The sequence below is a fragment of the Ranitomeya variabilis genome, chromosome 2 (genome assembly GCF_051348905.1).
Source record: "Ranitomeya variabilis isolate aRanVar5 chromosome 2, aRanVar5.hap1, whole genome shotgun sequence".
In the NCBI taxonomy this organism is placed as follows: domain Eukaryota; kingdom Metazoa; phylum Chordata; class Amphibia; order Anura; family Dendrobatidae; genus Ranitomeya; species Ranitomeya variabilis.
Genome location: NC_135233.1, coordinates 753,987,211 through 754,011,674, shown reverse-complemented (window position 1 = coordinate 754,011,674; position 24,464 = coordinate 753,987,211). Strand labels below are relative to the sequence as shown.

At 40.9% G+C, this 24,464-nt stretch overlaps 1 protein-coding gene across 2 annotated transcripts in view; it reads left to right on the top strand.

The window, feature by feature from the left end:
* The window catches only part of LOC143809895 (desmin-like), a 24,975-nt gene extending 832 nt beyond the window's left edge, over positions 1-24,143 (top strand). The window contains exons 2-11 of one of the 2 annotated variants that reach the window (XM_077292868.1): positions 5,364-5,511; positions 6,695-6,844; positions 12,325-12,444; positions 18,148-18,243; positions 18,326-18,460; positions 18,850-18,960; positions 20,407-20,517; positions 20,617-20,741; positions 23,726-23,854; positions 23,938-24,143. In XM_077292868.1, the coding sequence (XP_077148983.1) occupies positions 5,364-5,511; positions 6,695-6,844; positions 12,325-12,444; positions 18,148-18,243; positions 18,326-18,460; positions 18,850-18,960; positions 20,407-20,517; positions 20,617-20,741; positions 23,726-23,854; positions 23,938-23,941 (1,129 nt within the window). In that variant the 3' untranslated portion in view covers positions 23,942-24,143. The remainder of the gene's footprint in view (positions 1-5,363; positions 5,512-6,694; positions 6,845-12,324; positions 12,445-18,147; positions 18,244-18,325; positions 18,461-18,849; positions 18,961-20,406; positions 20,518-20,616; positions 20,742-23,725; positions 23,855-23,937) is intronic. The other variant, XM_077292867.1, reaches the window with a different exon arrangement.
* Positions 24,144-24,464: the final 321 nt, after the last annotated feature.

Genomic DNA, 24,464 nt, shown 5'->3' with positions numbered 1-24,464 from the left:
ATCTATCTATCTATCTATCTTACTATCTATCTATCTATCTTTCTATCTATCTAAAAAAAAGAAATATTAGAGCAGCACAAAAATACAAAAGAAAAATCGGGTGTAAATCCCCCCAGGCATAAACCAAACCTCAATTATAGGAATCCAAAAAATAGAGGCAGCACACCATTCATTGTTAAAAAGCAGGAGCTACTTTTATTAGCACATATTACATGTGAACCTTTTTCAAGCCAAGGTTCACATCTATTTGAACCGAAACGTTGCTGAGATGGGCTGATAAAAGTAGCTCCTGCTTTTTCACTATGAATGGTGTGCTGCCTCTATTTTTTGGATTCCTATCCATCTATCTATCTATCTATCTATCTATCTATCTATCTATCTATCTATCCCATATCTATCTATCTCATATCTATGTATCTATCTATCTATCTATCTATCTATCTATCTATCTATTATTTTTGTATCTATCTATCTATCTATCTATCTATCTATCATCTATCTATCTATCTATCTATCTATCTATCTATCTATTATCTATCTATCTATCTATCTATCTATCTATCTATCTCATATCAATCTATTATCTATCTATCTAATATCTATCTATCTATCTAGTGCTTGTACAGCAGGGGGTGTTATCGGTGGCCCATGTGGCTGCTTGTGATAACCTGTCCACTACTCGTTAAGGTTCATCCCAAAATCTATAGCCCTCTTATGTGTATTCTTGACAGATCAACATTCCAGCTATCACATCTGCTTGCTGTTATATCAGTCATCATGTCATGAAGTGGGTGACCTGAGGCAATGACTTGGAAAAGTTATGACACAGGCATGGAAATATGTATCGGGGACTTTAAAGAGTTTTGTGATACATCAGTTTAGTCTTTTGAGAGTATTTTTTTTTAGAAATGCAAACTGTAATTTACAGCAATGTTATAGCATTATATTAATATCCAAGTAACATATGTACAGTAGATATTTGTAATCACTGCTATAACCAATAATAATGAAAGAAGGGAGGAACAAGGAAAGGGTGGGTGTACAGGGTGGGGGTCAAGATTGTGATAGAGGGAAGGGCTCCAGCCCCTCCCTAATGTACATTTACAGATGATGGATTTTCTTACTGTAGAAGAGGCTGAAGTCACTTTGGAGAAGAGAAGAGGACAATTACTATGTAACACAGCAGCTCTGAGCTTGTTGTACCTGAGTGCCAGGACATATGCAAAGACTGCAGTCACTACACACATGGAGGGGCGTAAGGACCCCCTATAGGTACTGCAGGTAAAGCAGCAGTGTAAGCTTGCTTATTCCTAATAACTGCTTATATGTATACATGTTATAAAACCCAGAATCTACCACTTCACCATTTCAGATGAGTGATCATTTCCAATGGTTAATAGCCAACAACTCTCTGTCTCTACCAAAACATCTGATAACAACATGTATTTTGTTTGTGCCAGATTTAATATGTGGTGTAATTAACCAGTTATGCCATATGTATATTGATAGTTTAGTGTGAATCATCCAACTATCATTATTCGGCTCTACTGGATCCTAATCTTGAAGTTATGTCCAGTTTTAGTTCCCTCGACTCTTAGCTTCAAATCCAGAGACGTTTTAAAACAAAAGAGAGGAACATCAGCTACCATGACAAAAGAGAGGAACATCAGCTACCATGACAAAAGAGAGGAACATCAGCTACCATGACAAAAGAGAGGAACATCAGCTACGATGACAAAAGAGAGGAACATCAGCTACCATGGTCATCCATTTTGTCATTGCCTTAGAAGGTTGTTCTCCATAAACATGTCAGCACCTATCCACAAAATAAGTGATACTTGCTGATCATTAGGGGTCTAACTGCTGAGACTCTATTCATTGTCTTCTGGACTGCTGGAGGTTGCTGAACGCATCCCTCTGTTATCTCCAGAAGTCGTATAGACAATGAATGAAGCAGTGTGGCTCGCATGCACTGCCATTTGCCAACCTTAATGGGGCATTTAGGAGCCATGTTGTCAGGGTCAGTGAGGTTCCCAGGAGTCAGCAACCTGCCCAATCTGTGGGCAGAAGATTACCTGTGGAGTATGGGATTCCTCTTTAAAATATGTCCTCCTATACCACATTCTCTCTGCAATCAGAGACAGCTTTCCTGAGATAAACAGTGTTTAAAAATTCTAAAATGGGCTAAATGTTAGCAAATTGACCCTGGGGTCTAATGCCTTTTTATTGGGATCTCCCTGCTTCTACATATTAGGAGTTTTCGTGTGTGTGTGTATATATATATATATATATATATATATATATATATATATATATATATATATATATATATATATATATATATACTAGATATGTGCAATTCTGCTTTCATTTTAATACAGTTTCTGACCTTTCCAGGTAAAAGCACACCCTAAACCCAGGAAGCCTAGACTCATAAGATAATAGTCAACTTCGGTGGCATTGACCAGTAATCTAAACGCAGTTTAGGTGGATCTGATTCTTCCACAGCACATTTTGGGAGGTAGAAGGATTGACCATGCTAGATTTTAATGTTTCCACAGACATAAGACATTGCTGAGAGGTCTGGCACTGTTTATTCCATTCTCTACATACAGATCATGTATGTACAAGTACTGATGAGGACTATGCCTTATGGTGGTTCAAAAGCACTGAACATAAAATATGTTAAGGAATGCATAAGTTAGGTCTCAAAATAATAATAATAATTCATTACAAAATTGGACAAGTGTTTATCTTTATACTCATATATGAATATAATGTTTTCATTATGTTAATTAGCCTAATTTATACTTTACATTATTATTACTATAGCATGTGGGTCTTGACTATGTTATTGGTAGGTTAAATAAAGTGCACAATAAAAAAACTGTATTTGTATAGTAGGGAAATGTCTGAAATAATAATAGAAGTCATAGCTAAGATAATACAGAGTTATGACCAATACACCTTTTTCTTACAGCTAGTAGTAATAATAATAATAATAATAATAATAATAATAATAATAATAATAAATAATAATAATAGTCACCCCTGTAGATACTGCTATGGCACAATGCTAATGTGGTGCTGTATTATCCTGCATTGGGGTAGTGTCAGTAATGGAGATCTTTCTTCAGGTTTCTTGTCCTTTCTTAGTGCAACTGATTAGTATTTAAATTCTTCCAATTCTAGCACTGAAATAGGTATTTTTCAGAGACCACATTTCCAAAGCAGGGAAGTGTTCCTTACACTGTGCGAAGACATATTGGTCATTATTAGTTATATCTTATATAATGAATACTTTACATTTATGTATAGAGTGTATATACTTCATTAGCAAATGCTGAAATTTGGTAGAATGCTTAGTCATTATTACTAGTAATTAGATATGTCCTAAATCTAAAGTTACTTAATAATTAATAGATATTCTAGTGATGCTGTTTGTATGAACTCTGCTCATATTTTTCATAATCTTTATTAATGTTTGTTCATTCAATGAATTGATCTTTAGGTAGCGAAGGTTATACATGATGCATTAACCGAATGTGGTTTGTCCTCCCAAGACACAATGAAGCGCTGCTATGTTTCCGCAGTTGTTATAAAGGAATCCAGTGAGAAAGAGATCAAATCATTTTTGTGATCTGCAGAATCGGAGCCGCTAATCTTTATTAGTATATTGATCAGAAAATGAATAAGTATGAGCATAGAATAACTACCAGAACACCTTACAATTCTGTTATAAACCAATGCAGCAGTTTATCTCGAATCTCTCAGATATACGGCATCTCATTTATCTTAGAACTTACATACATTTTTAAACTTCTTTTTAAGGTTTTTGATAATTAGCTCTTTTTAAGATCCTTATTTACACGAACAGAAATCTAATTGGTTTTTGTAAAGAAACATAAAGCTACCCTTTTAAATATAAGTCATGTTGGTATAGAGAAATGTATATAACGAACTTTAATTAAATGTTATCACATTATATATATATATATATATATATATATATATATATATATATATATATATATATATATATATATATATATATATATATATATATATATATACATATATATATCTGTGCTGATGGAGATAAGGCAGGGAGCAGAAGCCGCACTCCAGGAGTGACAATTAGTGGACTTTACTCACATACATGCAACGATTCAGCTTCTCCATTGAAGCCTTTATCGAATATGTGCTGATATGCATGCTTCCATTGTATATCTGATTAATATTTAGATCTACGTGGCTATATTTTTATCAACAGGCTTAGACCTTGGTCTGGATAAAAAAAAACCTATGACGCCGCCAGTGCGACTATGCATTATGTTAAAGCCGAATCTGTGTCATATTTATAACATTAAAAACAGATATTTAGCAGATAAATAGAACCGGTACACAACCTCAAAGACGTATAATAAAATGAGCAAACTCTGCAGCTCTAGCAAAACATTTGATTTTAGACGTTTCACATTAATGATCTAAGAGTGGAATCGCAATCTGTTTTCTCCATCTCCAAATCTCGGCAATGACAGCACAGTCAGCAGCACCATTGCATCTCAGCACTGAATATACTGGCTTATGCTTTCTGCTCATACCTGTTGTCCAGAATGCTGGAGCAGACTGGTTCAGATGAAAGGGACATTGGTCAGTCTAATCAATAGTATAGTAAAGGAAGTGTTATGTCCTGTGTATGAATTATCGGTGACCAAGCACTCACGGGTTAAGCTTTCCATGAGTTCAAACAGTGGAGAATGGGTAACATTTTATAGTATGTATGCAACAGACAATTTGTTATATCTAGGTAATCCAACTCAGCAGGTGGATAGATAGTACATGATAGATATAGATAAATAATAAATGATAGGTAGACAGTATATGTTATATATATTAGATAGTTAGATAACAGTTGATAATAATAAGTAATAGATAGCATGTTTTTTATTAGTTAAATAATAAATGATAAGAATAGATAAATAATAAAAGTTAGCTATATAGCATAAATTATATATTATATAGATAATAAATAATAGATGATAGATAGATAGATGGGTGGATAGATGGATAGATAGATATGAGATAGATAGATAGATATGAGATAGATAGATATTAGATAGATAGATAGATAGATAGATAGATAGATAGATAGATAGATAGATAGATAGATAGATAGATAGATAGATAATAAATGATGGTGGTTGTATTTTTTATTACTATAAGTTAATACAATTCTGCTCCTACTACTACTACTAATAATAATACTACGAGTAATGCTATTATAGTTAATAATTACAACCACTACTGTAATTAACAATATATCTACTACTCATACTTTGCTGTGTTACTGATCCCCACAGTATGGTCGCTCAGAGTTTTACTGCTGCATTTGTCCCAGTGGATCTGGAAGCGGCCAGTGCAGCAAACCAAGAATTCCTGAGCATCAGAAGCAATGAAAAACGGGAAATGATCGTTCTCAATGACCGTCTGACTAAATACATCGAAAGGGTACAGCTTCCTTATCTTCTTCCTATATCATATATATATATATATATATATACATATATATATATGCATATATATATATATATATATATATATATATATATATATATATATATATATATATATATATATATATATATATATATATATATACACCTCTCCTTCCTGCATCTTTACACATGAGACTCTGGTGGGATTATGTAGGCAGTATAAAATCCCAGTTGTTCATATTTGATTTATTACAAACTGTTTACATAAAAGGTACAGAGATGAAATCTGCATTTCCTGCTTACGATTCATACTCACAATTTATACTTCATTCATTTATTTTATAGAAAAAGTTATTTGAATAGAATGTATATAGAATGCACATTAGCTAGGGGGGAAATACACAGAAGACATAATGCGCCTGTACATTTACATAGGTTTGTAAAGGAAATATAAAGAAATCAAGGAAACATAATGTATACTTCCTCTATAAAATGTATAGCAAAATATGTAATGTATGATAACAAACGTATGAAAATGAAAACGAGAAAAAAAGTCATATTGTGGGTATATATTTATACATCGTACATTTCTCATACACAGCCTTTCACAGTGGGTAGAATAAAAGTTGTATACTTTTTGCATACGCCTCACTGTAAATATATATGTATATATATATATATGTATATATATATCCACTGAAGCATACGCAGGAAAAATCTATACCATTGCTTATGCATAAAAGTCGCACTTTCTGTATATATATATATATATATATATATATATATATATATATATATATATATATGTCAGACTTTATATATATATATATAAATATATTAAATACACAGAAGAGAGAGAGAGAGAAAGAGAGAGAGAGAGACTGACAGAGAGGAACAATGAGCTAAGTATATAAATATTTATATAAACACAAATATATTGATATGTGAGGTATACACTCACTTTTTATAATTTAAGTATTTTAATATAATGTACATGTTGTACAAGCAAAGTATAAAATCTCAGATTTCCACTGAACATCTTGTGATCTAGATCTAGACAAGTCCTGGCAATCTTTGGTCGAGTCTGTCGCAGCGACAATCCTGTATTCCTACTTTCACAATGCGATCGTTGTATGCAATGGCCTCTGGCGGCGCTGTATTGTGAGGGTCTGCCTATAATCCTATGTTTGCCGCAGGTCCGTGACCTGGAGCAGCAGAACGCCAGTGTACAGGTGGAACTGGACGCGCTCCGCAGTCGCAGCAACAGACCTTCTTCTCTGCGGGCCCTGTATGAGGAGCAGCGGCGGGAGCTGCGCAGGGAGGCGGAACAAGCCAGGATGAAGCGGGTACCATACTGCTAATGTCCAGGAACAACCCTAATGGCATTATAGAACTGCCAAATATAAGCTCCGAGGCACAGGTTACAGCTCCTACAGCAAGTAGTATTGGCAGTGGCATTAGTAGGAGTAGCACTAGAAGTAGCAGCAGTAGTATTGGTAGTGGCATTAGTAGTAGTAGCACTTGTAGTAGTATTAGTAGTAGTAGCAGTAGTATTGAGAGTGGTATTAGTAGCAGCAGAAGTAGTATTAATAGTAGCAGAAGTAGTATTGGTAGTGAGTAGTGACATTAGTAGTAGTATTACTAGAAGTAGCAGCAGTAGTATTGGTAGTGGTATTAGTAGTAGTAGTAGTATTAGTAGAAGTAGCAGCAGCAGTAATATTAGTAGCAGCAGAAGTAGTATTGGTAGTGGCATTAGCAGTAGGCCAGGGCTTGCTTTGCGCTGCAGTTATAGCTCTTATAACTGTGTCCTGCAGTGGCCAGGGCTTGCTATGCACTGCAGTTATAGCTCTTATAGTTGGAGTCCTGCACTGGCCAGGGCTTGCTTTGCACTGCAGTTATAGCTCTTACAGCTGGAGTCCTGCACTGGCCAGGGCTTGCTATGCACTGCAGTTATAGCTCTTATATCTGGAGTCCTGCACTGGCCAGGGCTTGCTTTGCACTGCAGTTATAGCTCTTATAGCTGGAATTCTGCACTGGCCAGGGCTTGCTTTGCAATGCAGTTATAGCTCTTACAGCTGGAGTCCTGCACTGGCCAGGGCTTGCTATGCACTGCAGTTATAGCTCATACAGCTGGAGTCCTGTACTGGCCGGGGCTTGCTTTGCACTGTAGTTATAGCTCTTATAGCTGGGGTCTGGCACTGGCCAGGGCATGCTTTGAACTTCAGTTATATCTCTTATAGCTAGGGTCCTGCACTGGCCAGGGCTTGCTTTGCACTGCAGTTATAGCTCTAACAGCTGGGGTCTGGCACTGGCCAAGGCTTGCTTTGCACTGCAGTTGTAGCTCTTATAGCTGGTGTTCTGCAGTGGCCAGGGCTTGCTTTGCACTGCAGTTATAGCTCTTATAACTGGAGTCCTGCACTGGCCAAGGCTTGCTTTGCACTGCAGTTATAGCTCTTATAGCTGGAGTCCTGCACTGGCCAAGGCTTGCTTTGCTCTGCAGTTATAGCTCTTATAGCTGGTGTCCTGCAGTGGCCAAGGCTTGCTTTGCACTGCAATTATAGCTCTTACAGTTGGAGTCCTGCACTGGCCAGGGCTTGCTATGCACTGCAGTTATAGCTCTTATAGCTTGAGTCCTGCACTAGCCAAGGCTTGCTTTGCACTGCAGTTATAGCTCTTATAGCTGGAGTCCTGCACTGGCTAAGGCTTGCTTTGCACTGCAGTTATAGCTCTTACAGCTGGAGTCCTGCACTGGTCGGGGCTTGCTATGCACTGCAGTTATAGCTCTTAGGGCTCTTTCTCACTTGCGAGATAAACGTCCGGGTCTCGCATGTGAAAACCAAACTGTGGCGCGGGCACTTGGGAGCGGAGCATGCGGCTGCATAGCAATACATGCAGCCGCACGCTCCGCTCACAAGTGCCGGCGCCAGAGCTTGGTTTTCACATGCGAGACACGGACATTTATCTCGCAAGTGGAAAGGGGCCCTTACAGCTGGTGTCCTGCACTGGTCGGGGCTTGCTATGCACTGCAGTTATAGCTCTTACAGCTGGAGTTCTGCACTGGCCAGGGCTTGCTGTGCACTGCAGTTATAACTCTTACAGCTGCTGTCCTGCACTGGTCAGGGCTTGCTTTGCACTGCAGTTATAGCTCTTATAGCCGGTGTCCTGCAGTGGCCAGGGCTTGCTTTGCACTGCAGTTATAACTCTTACAGCTGCTGTCCTGCACTGGTCGGGGCTTGCTTTGCACTGCAGTTATAGCTCTTACAGCTGGTGTCCTGCACTGGTCGGGGCTTGCTTTGCACTGCAGTTATAGCTCTTATTGCCGGAGTCCTGCACTGGTGGGGGCTTGCTTTGCACTGCAGTTGTAGCTCTTATTGCCGGAGTCCTGCACTGGTTGGGGCTTGCTTTGCACTGCAGTTATAGCTCTTATTGCTGGAGTCCTGCACTGGTCAGGGCTTGCTTTGCACTGCAGTTATAGCTCTTATTGCCGGAACTGGTTGGGGCTTGCTTTGCACTGCAGTTATAGCTCTTATTGCCGGAGTCCTGCACTGGCCAGGGCTTGCTTTGCACTGCAGTTATAGCTCTTACAGCTGGAGTCCTGCACTGGCCAGGGCTTGCTATGCACTGCAGTTATAGCTCTTATAGCTGGAGTCCTGTACTGGCCGGGGCTTGCTTTGCACTGTAGTTATAGCTCTTATAGCTGGGGTCTGGCACTGGCCAGGGCATGCTTTGAACTGCAGTTATATCTCTTATAGCTAGGGTCCTGCACTGGCCAGGGCTTGCTTTGCACTGCAGTTATAGCTCTAACAGCTGGGGTCTGGCACTGGCCAAGGCTTGCTTTGCACTGCAGTTGTAGCTCTTATAGCTGGTGTTCTGCAGTGGCCAGGGCTTGCTTTGCACTGCAGTTATAGCTCTTATAGCCGGTGTCCTGCAGTGGCCAGGGCTTGCTTTGCACTGCAGTTATAGCTCTTATAGCTGGAGTCCTGCACTGGCCAAGGCTTGCTTTGCTCTGCAGTTATAGCTCTTATAGCTGGTGTCCTGCAGTGGCCAAGGCTTGCTTTGCACTGCAGTTATAGCTCTTACAGTTGGAGTCCTGCACTGGCCAGGGCTTGCTATGCACTGCAGTTATAGCTCTTATAGCTGGAGTCCTGCACTGGCCAAGGCTTGCTTTGCACTGCAGTTATAGCTCTTATAGTTGGAGTCCTGCACTGGCTAAGGCTTGCTTTGCACTGCAGTTATAGCTCTTACAGCTGGAGTCCTGCACTGATCGGGGCTTGCTATGCACTGCAGTTATAGCTCTTAGGGCTCCTTCTCACTTGCGAGATAAACGTCCCGATCTCGCATGTGAAAACCAAACTGTGGCGCGGGCACTTGGGAGCGGAGCATGCGGCTGCATAGCAATACATGCAGCCGCACGCTCCGCTCACAAGTGCCGGCGCCAGAGCTTGGTTTTCACATGCGAGACACGGACATTTATCTCGCAAGTGGAAAGGAGCCCTTACAGCTGGTGTCCTGCGCTGGTCGGGGCTTGCTATGCACTGCAGTTATAGCTCTTACAGCTGGAGTTCTGCACTGGCCAGGGCTTGCTGTGCACTGCAGTTATAACTCTTACAGCTGCTGTCCTGCACTGGTCGGGGCTTGCTTTGCACTGCAGTTATAGCTCTTATAGCCGGTGTCCTGCAGTGGCCAGGGCTTGCTTTGCACTGCAGTTATAACTCTTACAGCTGGTGTCCTGCACTGGTCGGGGCTTGCTTTGCACTGCAGTTATAGCTCTTATTGCCGGAGTCCTGCACTGGTGGGGGCTTGCTTTGCACTGCAGTTGTAGCTCTTATTGCCGGAGTCCTGCACTGGTTGGGGCTTGCTTTGCACTGCAGTTATAGCTCTTATTGCCGGAGTCCTGCACTGGTCGGGGCTTGCTTTGCACTGCAGTTATAGCTCTCATTGCCGGAGTCCTGCACTGGTTGGGGCTTGCTTTGCACTGCAGTTATAGCTCTTATTGCCGGAGTCCTGCACTGGTCGGGGCTTGCTTTGCACTGCAGTTATAGCCCTTATAGCTGGAGTCCTGCACTGGTCGGAGATTGCTATGCACTGCGGTTATAGCTCTTATTGCCGGAGTCCTGCACTGGTTGGGGCTTGCTTTGCACTGCAGTTATAGCTCTTATTGCCGGAGTCCTACACTGGTCGGGGCTTGCTTTGCACTGCAGTTATAGCTCTTATAGCTGGAGTCCTGCACTGGTCGGGGCTTGCTTTGCACTGCAGTTATAGCTCTTATTGCCGGAGTCCTGAACTGGTTGGCGCTTGCTTTGCACTGCAGTTATAGCTCTTATTGCCGGAGTCCTGCACTGGTCGGGGCTTGCTTTGCACTGCAGTTATAGCTCTTATAGCTGGAGTCCTGCACTGGTCTGGGATTGCTATGCACTGCGGTTATAGCTCTTATTGCTGGTGTCCTGCACTGGTCGTGGCTTGATATCCACTGCAGTTATAGCTCTTATTGCCGGAGTCCTGCACTGGTTAGGGCTTGCTTTGCACTGCAGTTATAGCTCTTATTGCCGGAGTCCTGCACTGGTGGGGGCTTGCTTTGCACTGCAGTTGTATCTCTTATTGCCGGAGTCCTGCACTGGTTGGGGCTTGCTTTGCACTGCAGTTATAGCTCTTATTGCCGGAGTCCTGCACTGGTCGGGGCTTGCTTTGCACTGCAGTTATAGGCTACGTTCACATTTGCGTTGTGCGCCGCAGCGTCGGCGACGCAACGCACAACGCAGGAACAACGCATGCACAACGCATGCACAACGCTGCGTTTTGCGACGCATGCGTCCTTTTTTTGCTTGATTTTGGACGCACAAAAAATGCAACTTGCTGCGTCCTCTGCGCCATGACGCGTGCGCCGCAGTGACGCATGTGTCGCAAAACGCAAGTGCAACGCATGTCCATGCGCCCCCATGTTAAATATAGGGGCGCATGACGCATGCGGCGACGCTGCGGCGCCCGACGCTGCGGCGCAGAACGCTAATGTGAACGTAGACATAGCTCTTATAGCTGGAGTCCTGCACTGGTCGGGGATTGCTATGCACTGCGGTTATAGCTCTTATTGCTGGTGTCCTGCACTGGTTGGGGCTTGCTTTGCACTGCTCCATATATCTGCAGGCCTTTTTCTTTGTATGCAGATAAAATCCACAGTGCTGGGCTCTGGCGCCTGGTGTAGTACACAAGTGCATTGGCCTTTTAACCTTCAATCTGTTGAGGATAAGGGGGTCTATAAATCTTGAATTGCTGGGAGTCTGTGTGAGGCCAGTGTATGGAAAGTTCTAGGCATTGTTGGGCCACATGTCACTTCTCCTCAGCTGGCTTCACCCCTGATCATCATGCAGATCTTGCTGGGGAAAGCTTTGTGTGACTGGTAGGATGTTTTGTCTCCACTTCCCCCCATTGGGTTGGATTGTTTATCCAGTTGCTAGGAAACAAGGTGGTTAAAGAATAAGTTAAGCATTTAGCACAGCCTGGTTGGAGAAGTGAGATAATAATGGGGCTGCTTTGTTTTAGGGGGGCAGAAAGTGACATTAGTGTGGCATGCTTAATAAATTAACTACATTTGATCACATCTGGATATATAAAGTAGTGATCACAGGGGTCAGGGTATTGGGGGGCTAAAGTCTGAACTGACTGCTGGCAGAAAAAAGATCAAATCCAAGTATACAACAATGTAGGTGGGTCAGTGCTGAGGATGAGATGGAGAAGGCACAGACTGGAGCACTGAGACCCCTGGCAGTGGCTGGGCAGGAGGGGGGATGCTGCAGGTTAGCCAGGCATAAGACTCTGCTTTATTTAACAGGATCTAGCAGTGGCTGCCAAGTCATCAGTGTCTGAAGAACTCAGCGCCATGAAGAAACGCTATGAAGAAGCAGTGAAGGGGAGGAAAAAGGCTGAAGGGGACATAGAAGCTTTCCGCCCTGTGAGGAGCTGTCTGTGCCACACTCACCTAATGCCCATTGTCTTATCATCACACATATGTCATCTGCTTATGGAAATCAGGCTCAGCCTTAACCCCTCACTGCCAGCGACAGAGCAGGGGGCCACATTAGCCTGCACCGCTGTCCTGCTCCGTGCGCTTTGAACTCCAGGAGGGGGACATGGGGTACATGGGGGGGGCTATAATCCAGGTGGTGGTCTGGCACCTTTGCACCCTTCTCACCCTGCGCTTGTTTCTGAGGAGCCAGAAGCCATTGTGTGATGGGGCTGTACGGTCCTGCCTGACTGTGGAAGATAGGGCCTTGGGGCCAGAGAGATGCCACACACGATTCCCCACATTCCCCTAATGCAGCTGTCTGCAGTGTGCACAGGGCAGGGGTGAGAACGGATCGCTGTCACACGGCCTGAGCCCCCCAGTGCCAGGGAGATGACAATGCGGCCCCTCCGACTGGCTCCTAGGCTCCGTGCCAGGCGGCCTGGGTAGGGAAATGTTACCTGACAATTCACACTAGAATACAGCCCCAATAGCAATGCAACCTTGTTGTGCTCAAGTCTCTGCTGGAGGAATAGTCTCAGCTTTACATCAGCGGTGTGCGTGGGCAGGAGGCATAGACGCGTTATACCGCATAGTGTGTAAAAGTGCTGCACAGAACATCGCCCCTGTACGGGTATGTGTCCACGTTCAGGTTTGCTTCAGGCTTTGGTCAGGATTTTATGCAGGTAAAATCCTGACCAAAACTGCACCTGAGGTCACTGGCAGGTCACCTGCGGTGTTCCTGCGTGTTTTGCTCATTGTAGCAACATGCTGCGTTCTGAAAAAACCCACCGCATGTGCGTTTTTGCGGGAAAAACGCATGCGTTTTTTAATGCACAGTGGAGACGGGATTTCTTTAAATCCCCTCCACTATGCTGTAACATCTGGACGCTGCGTTTTTGATGCTGCGGCTCAACGTTGCGTCAAAAACGCAGAGTTTCCTGAACGTGGACGCATACCCTACTGATACATGCACCGACAGAATTACCAAGAAAATACTAATGCCCCTACTCATACTACTGCTGCTACTACTACTAATACCACTGCCAATACTACTGCTAATACTACTACTAATACTACTGCTGCTACTACTACTAATACCACTGCCAATACTACTGCTAATACTACTACTAATACAACTGCCAATACTACTGCTAATACTACTACTAATACCACTGCCAATACTACTGCTAATGCTACTACTAATACTACTACTGCTACTACTACTAATACCACTGCCAATACTACTAGTAGTACTACTACTAATACTACTACTGCTACTACTACTAATACCACTGCCAATACTACTGCTAATACCACTGCCATTACTACTGCTAATACTACTACTAATACAACTGCCAATACTACTACTACTACTACTACTACTACTAATACTACTGCTAATACTACTACTAATACTACTGCTACTACTACTAATACCACTGCCAATACTACTACTACTACTACTACTACTACTAATACTACTGCTAATACTACTACTAATATACTACTACTACTACTAATACTACTACTGCTACTACTACCCATACTACTGCTGCTAATGCCACTACCAATACTACTGCTGCTACTACTACTAATGCCAATACTACTGCTGCTACTACTACTAATACCACTGCCAATACTACTGCTAATACTACTACTAATACCACTGCCAATACTACTGCTAATACTACTACTAATACTACTGATGCTACTACTACTACTAATACTACTACTGCTACTACTAATACTACTGCTGCTACTACTACTAATACCACTGCCAATACTACTGCTAATACTACTACTAATACCACTGCCAATACTACTGCTGCTACTACTACTAATACCACTGCCAATACTACTGCTAATACTACTACTAACACTACTGATGCTACTACTACTACTAATACTACTACTGCTACTACTAATACTACTGCTGCTAATGCCACTACCAATACTACTGCTGCTACTACTACTAATGCCAATACTACTGCTGCTACTACTACTAATACCACTGCCAATACTACTGCTAATACTACTACTAATACTACTGCTACTACTACTAATACCACTGCCAATACTACTGCTAATACTACTACTAATACCACTGCCAATACTACTGCTAATACCACTGCCATTACTACTGCTAATACTACTACTAATACAACTGCCAATACTACTACTACTACTACTACTACTGATACTACTGCTAATACTACTACTAATACTACTGCTACTACTACTAATACCACTGCCAATACTACTACTACTACTACTACTAATACTACTGCTAATACTACTACTAATATACTACTACTACTACTACTAATACTACTACTGCTACTACTACCCATACTACTGCTGCTAATGCCACTACCAATACTACTGCTGCTACTACTACTAATGCCAATACTACTGCTGCTACTACTACTAATACCACTGCCAATACTACTGCTAATACTACTACTAATACCACTGCCAATACTACTGCTAATACTACTACTAATACTACTGATGCTACTACTACTACTAATACTACTACTGCTACTACTAATACTACTGCTGCTAATGCCACTACCAATACTACTGCTGCTACTACTACTAATCCCACTGCCAATACTACTGCTAATACTACTACTACTACTACTACTGCTACTACTACTACTACTAATACTACTGCTGCTAATGCCACTACCAATACTACTGCTGCTACTACTACTTATGCCAATACTACTACTGCTACTACTACTAATACCACTACCAATACTGCTGCTACTGCTACTACTACTAATACCACTACCAATACTACTGCTAATACTACTACTGCCACTACTACTAATGCTACTGCTGCTAATGCCACTACCAATACTACTGCTGCTACTACTACTTATGCCGATACTACTACTACTGCTACTACTACTAATACCACTACCAATACTGCTGCTACTGCTACTACTACTAATACCACTACCAATACTACTGCTAATACTACTACTGCTACTACTACTAATACTACTGCTGCTAATGCCACTACCAATACTACTGCTGCTACTACTACTTATGCCAATACTACTACTGCTACTACTACTAATACCACTACCAATACTGCTGCTACTGCTACTACTACTAATACCACTACCAATACTACTGCTAATACTACTAATGCCACTACTACTAATGCTACTGCTGCTAATGCCACTACCAATACTACTGCTGCTACTACTACTTATGCCGATACTACTACTGCTGCTACTACTACTAATACCACTGCCAATACTACTGCTACTACTACTAATACCACTGCCAATACTACTGCTACTACTACTACTAATGCAAATACTACTACTGCTACTACTACTAATACTACTGCTGTTACTACTAGTAATACCACTGCCAATACTACTGCTACTACTACTGCTACTACTAATGCCAATACTACTGCTGCTACTACTACTACTACTACTGCTGCTACTACTACTAATACCACTGCCAATACTACTACTACTACTAATACTACTGCTGCTAATGCCATTACCAATACTACTGCTGCTACTACTACTTATGCCAATACTACTACTGCTACTACTAATACCACTACCAATACTGCTGCTACTGCTACTACTACTACTGCTACTACTACTAATACCACTGCCAATACTACTACTGCTACTGCTACTACTAATGCCAATACTACTACTGCTACTACTACTAATACTACTGCTGCTACAACTACTAATACCACTGCCAATACTACTACTACTACTACTAATACTACTGCTGCTAATGCCACTACCAATACTACTGCTGCTACTACTACTTATGCCAATACTACTACTGCTACTACTAATACCACTACCAATGCTGCTGCTACTGCTACTACTACTACTGCTACTACTACTAATACCACTGCCAATACTACTACTGCTACTACTACTACTACTAATGCCAATACTACTACTGCTACTACTACTAATACTACTGCTGCTACTACTACTAATACCACTGCCAATACTACTACTGCTACTACTACTAATACTACTGCTGCTACTACTACTAATACCACTTTCAATACTACTACTACTGCTACTACTAATGCCAATACTACTGCTGCTACTACCACTAATACTACTGCTGCTACTACTACTAATACCACTGCCAATACTACTGCTACTACTACTACTACTAATGCAAATACTACTACTGCTACCATTACTAATACTACTGCTGCTACTACTACTAATACCACTGCCAATACTACTGCTACTACTACTACTACTACTACTAATGCCAATACTACTACTACTACTACTAATAATACCACTACAAAATACTACTGCTGCTACTACTGCCAATACTACTGCTACTACTACTAATACAATTGCTGCTATTACTACTACCACTACAAAATGCACCATTAAAAACACAGCTTAAGGCCGGTGTCACACTTGCAACTGCAAAGCGAGAAACTCGCGCGAGTCTATCGCCTCAATACCTGGCACTGTCGCTGGCGGTTCGGACCGGAGCGTTCAGCTGCATAGAAATACATGCAGCCGCACCTCCGGTCCTGAGTGCCGGTGTCAGTAACGGGTATTGAGACGATAGACTCGCTCGAGTTTCTCGCTTTGCAGTTGCAAGTGTGACACCGGCCTTACAGACATTATTAGCACTATCTCCATTGGGGCTCAGAATCTAGATTCCCTATCAGTATGTCTTTGGATTGTAGGAGGAAACTGAAGAACCCAGAGGAAACCCACTCAAACACATACAAACTCCTTGCAGATGTTGATCCCAAGACCCAAATGCTTCAAGGCTGCAGCCACCATGCTGCCCATTACTACTGCTACTTCTACTACTTTCATAACTACCACTCTTACTATGACTACTACCACTGTAACTACTAATGCTGCTGCTATTACTATAATGATGATGATAATAATAATAATAATATGCATACTTATATCTATTCTATCTATCTATCTATCTATCTATCTATCTATCTATCTATCTATCTATCGTCTATCCCATATCTATCTATCTCATATCTACTGTATCTATCTATCTATCTATCTATCTATCTATCTATCTATCTATCTATCTATCTATATATCCCATATCTATTTATCTATCTATCTATCTATCTATCTATCTATCTATCTATCTATCTATCTATCTATCTATCTATCTCATATCTATCTATCTATCTATCTATCTATCTATCTATTTATCATCTATCCCATATCTATCTATCTATCTATCTATCTATCTATCTATCTATCTATCTATCTATCTATCTATCTATCTATCTATCTATCTACAGTATCTATCAACACAGAAATGGAGTCTGCTCCATACACATAAGGTTAACTCTGTATATTTGTTATTGTGGACTTTTTGGCCCTGATGATTTCAGCCATAATCCACTAATCTATAATCTAGCACATTACCAGCTCTATAGTTGCACACCACTTAGAATGGATTTGCTGTAAGTGACAATGTGCTGTATGTATAAATGAGCCGTGGTAAATGTCATGGACTAGAATATATCGCCTACAGTTCTCTGTGTCCAGTCCTATAGAATATATCGGCATTGTGAAGACTGTGGGTTTGCAGCCTGCAGTTGACACTATTGCTTTGCTGTGGTGTCTCCTGTAGGATGTGGATGCGGCCACTGCTGGACGGATTGCATTGGAAAAGCAGCTGAAAACTTTAGAGACAGAGATTGCGTTTCTGCAGCGCGTGCACGGGGAGGTAAGGGCACATTCACATTGAGAACTCTACCCCTCATGTATGGGGTGCGCAATGTAACCCAGGCCCCTCTCTGTTAATGCAGGAGATTGAGGAGTTGATGAAGCAGATCTACAACATGGATGCCTCCTGTGTCCTGGCCTTCTCCATCCCAGACTTTGCTGCTGCTCTAAGGGACATTCAGACAGAATATGAAGAAATTGCAGCCAAGAACCTGCAGGTTAAAATTAGAGCACATCCTGTTTGGGGAAATATCGAATTAGATGTCAGATTCTCCTTAATATTTGTGGCAACCTAAAAAGCTTGTTTATCTTGTATACGATAAATCAGAATGTAGCCATTGGACATCCCTGACAGTCCTCATAGATTGATGCACACAAAGCTCTTTCCTAGCTTGCTCTATTAACCCCTACATAGCCCAACACACTCATTCCTCTATTGGAAATGGAAAGCTTGAGGGGTCCCCTGTGCTGCAGTCATTTTGCTGCAAGGTGGTTAATTAAAGAGTTTGGTGTTCATAAGACCTTAATGAACCTTCCTTTGTGAAGACCTGACACTACATGTCTACATCCCCATGCTTATTATGTCTTCTGCTCCTCTTACCCTTAGGAGATGGACGAGTGGTACAAAAGCAAATTTGTTGACTTCAGTCAAGCTTCTACAAAGCATGCTGAAAACGTGAGACATTACAGAGGAGACATGGCAAACTGCAAGAGAAGCGTAAGTGGGGCTGCAAAGGCCTTGGAGCCCATTGATGTCACTTCATGTGGAGCCTATCTTGTGATGTCCCTAACATTTGGAATGCGACTACTATCTTCTGTGCTCTGCATTATACAGTCTCAAATTCTCAAGTCTAAAAATCTCCATAGGTTGGAGGCAGCTAATTAAAGACCCATTCACACAATGCAGTGATCACTATGTCAAGATAAAATGGCAGTACTGATAGTCTTCCATACGCATGTTGAGATCATTGGTGTTTTTTTTTTTTCAAATCTAATACATCTTGTCTATAGCCAACATTGTTTTTTTCATGGTTGGTCCTGATAGCAACCTTGTACTGGCCACAGATAAACATGTGAAGTCCCTGGTGGGCTCCTTGCAAGAGTGGGCCCCTTACCCTCCTATAGGAGCAGTAGTTGGCACAATACACTTGATCCACTATGTACAAACAAAAGCAGAATTTCAGCATTCATAACACAACCTGCCCAGTTTATTATTATATAAGGTTATAAATGAGGGTATAGAAATGTTTGTATGTGCGAACAATGGGTCCTAGGGTCCATGACACTGGCAGGCCCTTGGCACCCCAATCCGACACTGCATATAATGGTATAACACACAAGAAGTCCTTAAAGATGTCTACTGTCAATTATTTACATAAAGCCTTAGTTCTGAGAAACCCAAACAACCTTGATATATTCTTATTCTATACATATTCTGTGAATGAGATTGACAGCACTTCCACTATTTTAAAGTGGAAGAAGGAAAGCAAATGCGTGGGAATTGAGGAGATGGAACGGGTATCTTATTCATTGTCCTATGATGGCAATTAGCTACCATTAAAAGGGGTTTGTGTTTTCATTTTTTTCCTTGGTTCTATTTTTTCCCAGTTATCCTCTCTCTCTTTTATGCTACTTTTAGGAAACCTCCAAATAAATATTTATTACATTAGCCTCCCCTTGTCCTATAGCCACCTTTAGGGATTAAAATGTGATTAAGGTGTACATTAAATCTATCTAATCATAATCAGTAACTGTGATCGAAACTTTTTCCTTCAATGAAAAGCATGTGAGTGAAATGGCAACAATGGAGCTAGTTCTCTTGCTACCTTGAGATGGTGATTACTCTGTTTCCTTAAAGTTCATGATCGCAGTTGAATAGACAAGGAACAATGAAGTAACCCAGTCCATCTCTCCTTCCTCACCAATTATTTGCGTTACTCTATGTCAGAAAATCTTCATAGCTTTTTTTCATGTGCTTAAGTCTCAGTGCAGGACTGACTAGTCACCTTATCACACATCTCTGTGACAGGTGCCCTAACCTTACCAATGGTAATTTGGCATCTCCAGAATTATCAGTAGCTCTAATACAGTGTTTATTTGGTTGTGCAAATTTTTTTTAAAGAAAATGTCAAAATATGTTTCTGATTGAGAGGGTTCATTGCAGATTAAAAGCAAAGAAACTGAATTAGAATCCCTTAAAAACAAAAATGCGGCACTGGAGGCCCAAGTGAAAGAGACCCAAGAAAATAATAAACTTGAGATAGAGGAGCTACAGGTAGGTATTGGTTTGTGGTTAATAGCTCTAGCAGTGGTAATTTTTCTTATCCTGTTCACTTTCCCAATTATTTAATTTATTTTCAATTTCAATAATTAGGAGAAAATCAGGAAATTTGAAGATGATTTAAAATCTCTGAAGGAAAAAATTGCATTGCACTTACGGGAATATCAAGACTTACTGAGTGTAAAGATGGCACTGGATATTGAGATTGCCACATATAGGTAACAGGAGTATTATTTCTGTCCTATTTAGTGTTTGTATAGGTATTTGGGATGAACAATTTCTTTTTTCTTTGTTTGACAAAAAAAAGGTTACAGTCATAGAACCTGAGCTCCTTGGCTGCTTTTGGTACTGTGGGAATGCTACTCACTTGGGTTCGTGGTGAGGTAACACATGTACAATTTCCATTTAAATGTCCAGGCTGGTTTATTGGTGCTTCATAAACCATGCCACAAGCAAAAGAAAATAAACAGGCTTTCAGTGTAGCCAAAACAAAGTAAACAGTTTCAACAGCGTCATCTCAGAGACTGTCAAGGACACACAGACTCGATAGCATTCAATATACTGGTTCAGTCTGGGGACATCACACAGGAGGTTTTCTTACCTTCACACACAGACCATGTGTCAAACAAACAGACTCCATTTTATCATGTGAACCACACCCAGAGGTGAGGTATGTGGGCAGTCTGACCCACCCATCTCTCAGACTGCCCGTAAACCTAACGCAGATTCACAAAACAAGCCTCTTAGTACCTATGTGCACATTTCTCCAGGTTTACATCACAGAGGGCAACCACCTTCGTGATACATACCTCCCATCATCTATGTGTCTGGTAGCCACCGTACAGTACAAAGTGAAGTGATATTGATTATAATGGCATCCATTTAGACATACATGGCTACAATGGGTATGGAAAAGTATTCAGATTCCTTTTAATTTTTCATTCTTTGTTTCATTGCAGCCATTTGGTAAATTCAAAAAAGTTTATTTTTTCCTCATTAATGTACACACTGCACCCCATCTTGACTGAAAAGAAAACAGAAATGTAGAAATTTTTGCACATTTATTAAAAAAGAAAAACTGAAATATCACTTGGTCATAAATATTCAGACCCTTTGCTCACTATTGAGTAGATGCACCCTTTTGAGCTAGTACAGCCATGAGTCTTTTGGGGAATGATGCAACAAGTTTTTCAGACCTTTATTTGGGGATCCTCTGCCATTCTTCCTTGCAGATCCTCTCCAGTTCCTTCAGGTTGGATGGTGAACGTTGGTGGACAGCCATTTCTAGATCTCTCTAGAATTGCTCAATAGGCTTTAGGTCAGGGCTCTGGCTGGGCCAGTCAAGAATGGTCACAGAGTTGTTCTGAAGCCACTCCTTTGTTATTTTAGCTGTGTGCTTAGGGTTATTGTCTTGTTGGAAGGTGAACCTTCGGTCAAGTCTGAGGTCCAGAGCACTCTGGAAGAGGTTTTCATCCAGGATATCTCTGTACTTGGCCTCATTCGTGTTTCCTTCAATGGCAACCAGTCGTCCTATCCCTGCAGCTGAAAAACACCCCCCATAGCATGATGCTTCCACCACCATGTTTCACTGTTGGGATTGTATTGGGCAGGTAATGAGCAGTGCCTGGTTTTCTTCACACATACCGCTTAGAATTATCACCAAAAAAGTCTATCTTCATCTCATCAGACCAGAAAATTTTATTTCTCACAGTCTGGGAGTCCTTCATGTATTTTTTTTAGCAAACTCTATGCAGACTTTCATATGTCTTGCACTGAGGAGAGGCTTCCATCAGGTCATTCTGCCATAAAGGCCCGACTGATGGAGAGCTGCAGTGATAGTTGACTTTGTGGAACTTTCTCCCATCTCCCAACTGCATCTCTAGAGCTCAGCCACAGTGATCTTGGGGTTCTTCTTTACTTCTCTCACCAAGGCTCTTCTCGCATGATTGCTCAGTTTGGCCGGACGGCTAGGTCTAGGAAGACTTCTGGTGGTCCCAAACTTCTTCCATTTAAGGATTATGGAGGCCACTGTGCTTGTAGGAACCTTGAGTACTGCAGAAATTATTTTCTAACCTTGGCCAAATCTGAGCTCCTTGGCCAGTTCCTTTGACCTCATGATTCTCATTTGGTCTGACATGTACTGTGAGCTGTGAGGTCTTATATAGACAGGTGTGCGCCTTTCCAAATCAAGTCCTATCAGTTTAATTAACCACAGCTGGACTCCAATGAAGGAGTAGAAACATCTCAAGGAGGATCACAAGGAAATGGACAGAATGTGACTTAAATATGAGTGTCTCAGCAAAGGGTCTGAATACTTATGACCATGTGAAATTTCAGTTTTTCTTTTTTAATAAATTAGCAAAAATGTCTACATTTCTGTTTTTTTCAGTCAAGATGGGGAGAAGAGTGAACATTAATGAGAAAAAAATGAACTTTTTTGAATTTACCAAATGGCTGCAATGAAACAAAAAATTAAATATTTAAAGGGGTCTGAATACTTTCCGTACTCACTATATGTGCTAGTTATAGCATCAGTATGGACTGACTGACTCCCTTTAAAGTTTTTGTTCTCATGCTTATCCACAATTCCCCTTCCTTGCTCACCCATGGTAATTAGGTCATCTCTCAAGATATCAGCATCTGTAATAGACCCTGGGATTCCTGGTTGGGCAATATTGTCTTGTGTTCAAAGTTTCCTCTGTGGACACTGTGACCAATGCTGTGAAGGGGGCTGACTGACTGGCACATTTTAATGGTTAAGCCAGCTCTCTTTTTGTGTGTATATCTTGAAATAATCCACTAACCCAGACCCCTTCATACAAAGCACTGGTAACGTGCTAATGTAGGGAATGCTTTGCTTTTTTAAGCTCAAGCAGAAAGTGAACCTGCCAAGATCCGTTACTGATGTTATATGTTTGTTAATTCTCAGTAAGTCGTATATATTTCTATATAAGCCAGGACTTAAAACTACAAACAAGATATGCTGGTAGTCTGTAACTTTAAAGATATGTAAAGCAGTATGGGGCTGTATATTTAACACAGTAGAATAATTTTGAACAATATTTTTGGTTGTTTCATATTTTGTTTTAGAGACATCGGAAGAAAGTAACACTGTTTGCAAAAGTATACTTAGTCTACTTATATAAAGGTAGAAGAAGTCTCGAATATACATTTAGGTATATGTTTTGTTTTCTCTTTGCAGAAAGCTTATTGAAGGAGAGGACAGCAGACTTTCTACATCAGTGAGTGGAATTCTCCACCAGAGTAAAGTATCCGGAGTCACACATGTGAGTTCCACTGAAAGTGTCTCTCAGACAACTGTCCTTATCAAGTGAGTATAGTTCTTTGGTGGCATGTAGGAATCGCTCAAGTCTTGCAGTATTCATTTAACCATTCCTGTTCTCTCTGTTTTAGATAAACAACAGTTAAAGCAGGTAAAAAGAAAGTATGAAAGTGTTACCCAGCAAGTTTTGTTGAAGACCTGGCAAGTGCTCCTGAAGACCTGTCCTGTTAGCGCTAGATCCATGGCTCATTAGCTTTAGCTTTTATATCTGCTCTGTGCTCTGGACTATCTTCTCTTTTTAATTCGCAGCATTGTTATGCACATCAACTTTTTCTAGCTCTGCTAAATAAACACATTAACATCAACCTTGTCTGAGTTTATTTATAAATCATTAATAAAATAAATCTTTTATGTGACAGCTCTTCATAATGCTAAACTAAATTTCTATATCTATAATGTGTAAAAGACATATAAGGCCTTGTTTCTATTTATACAGCCGTCCATTGTTTTATTCCTTCTGGTGTGATACAGAAAAGCCCGAGGCAAGCAGATGCCAGAACTGATCCCATAGATTTCTATGTGATTGTTCCCAGTTATCCATTGCATCAGTTACTGCAACAAACTTGTCTTAGAGCTGGATCAGGAAATGATGAATGCA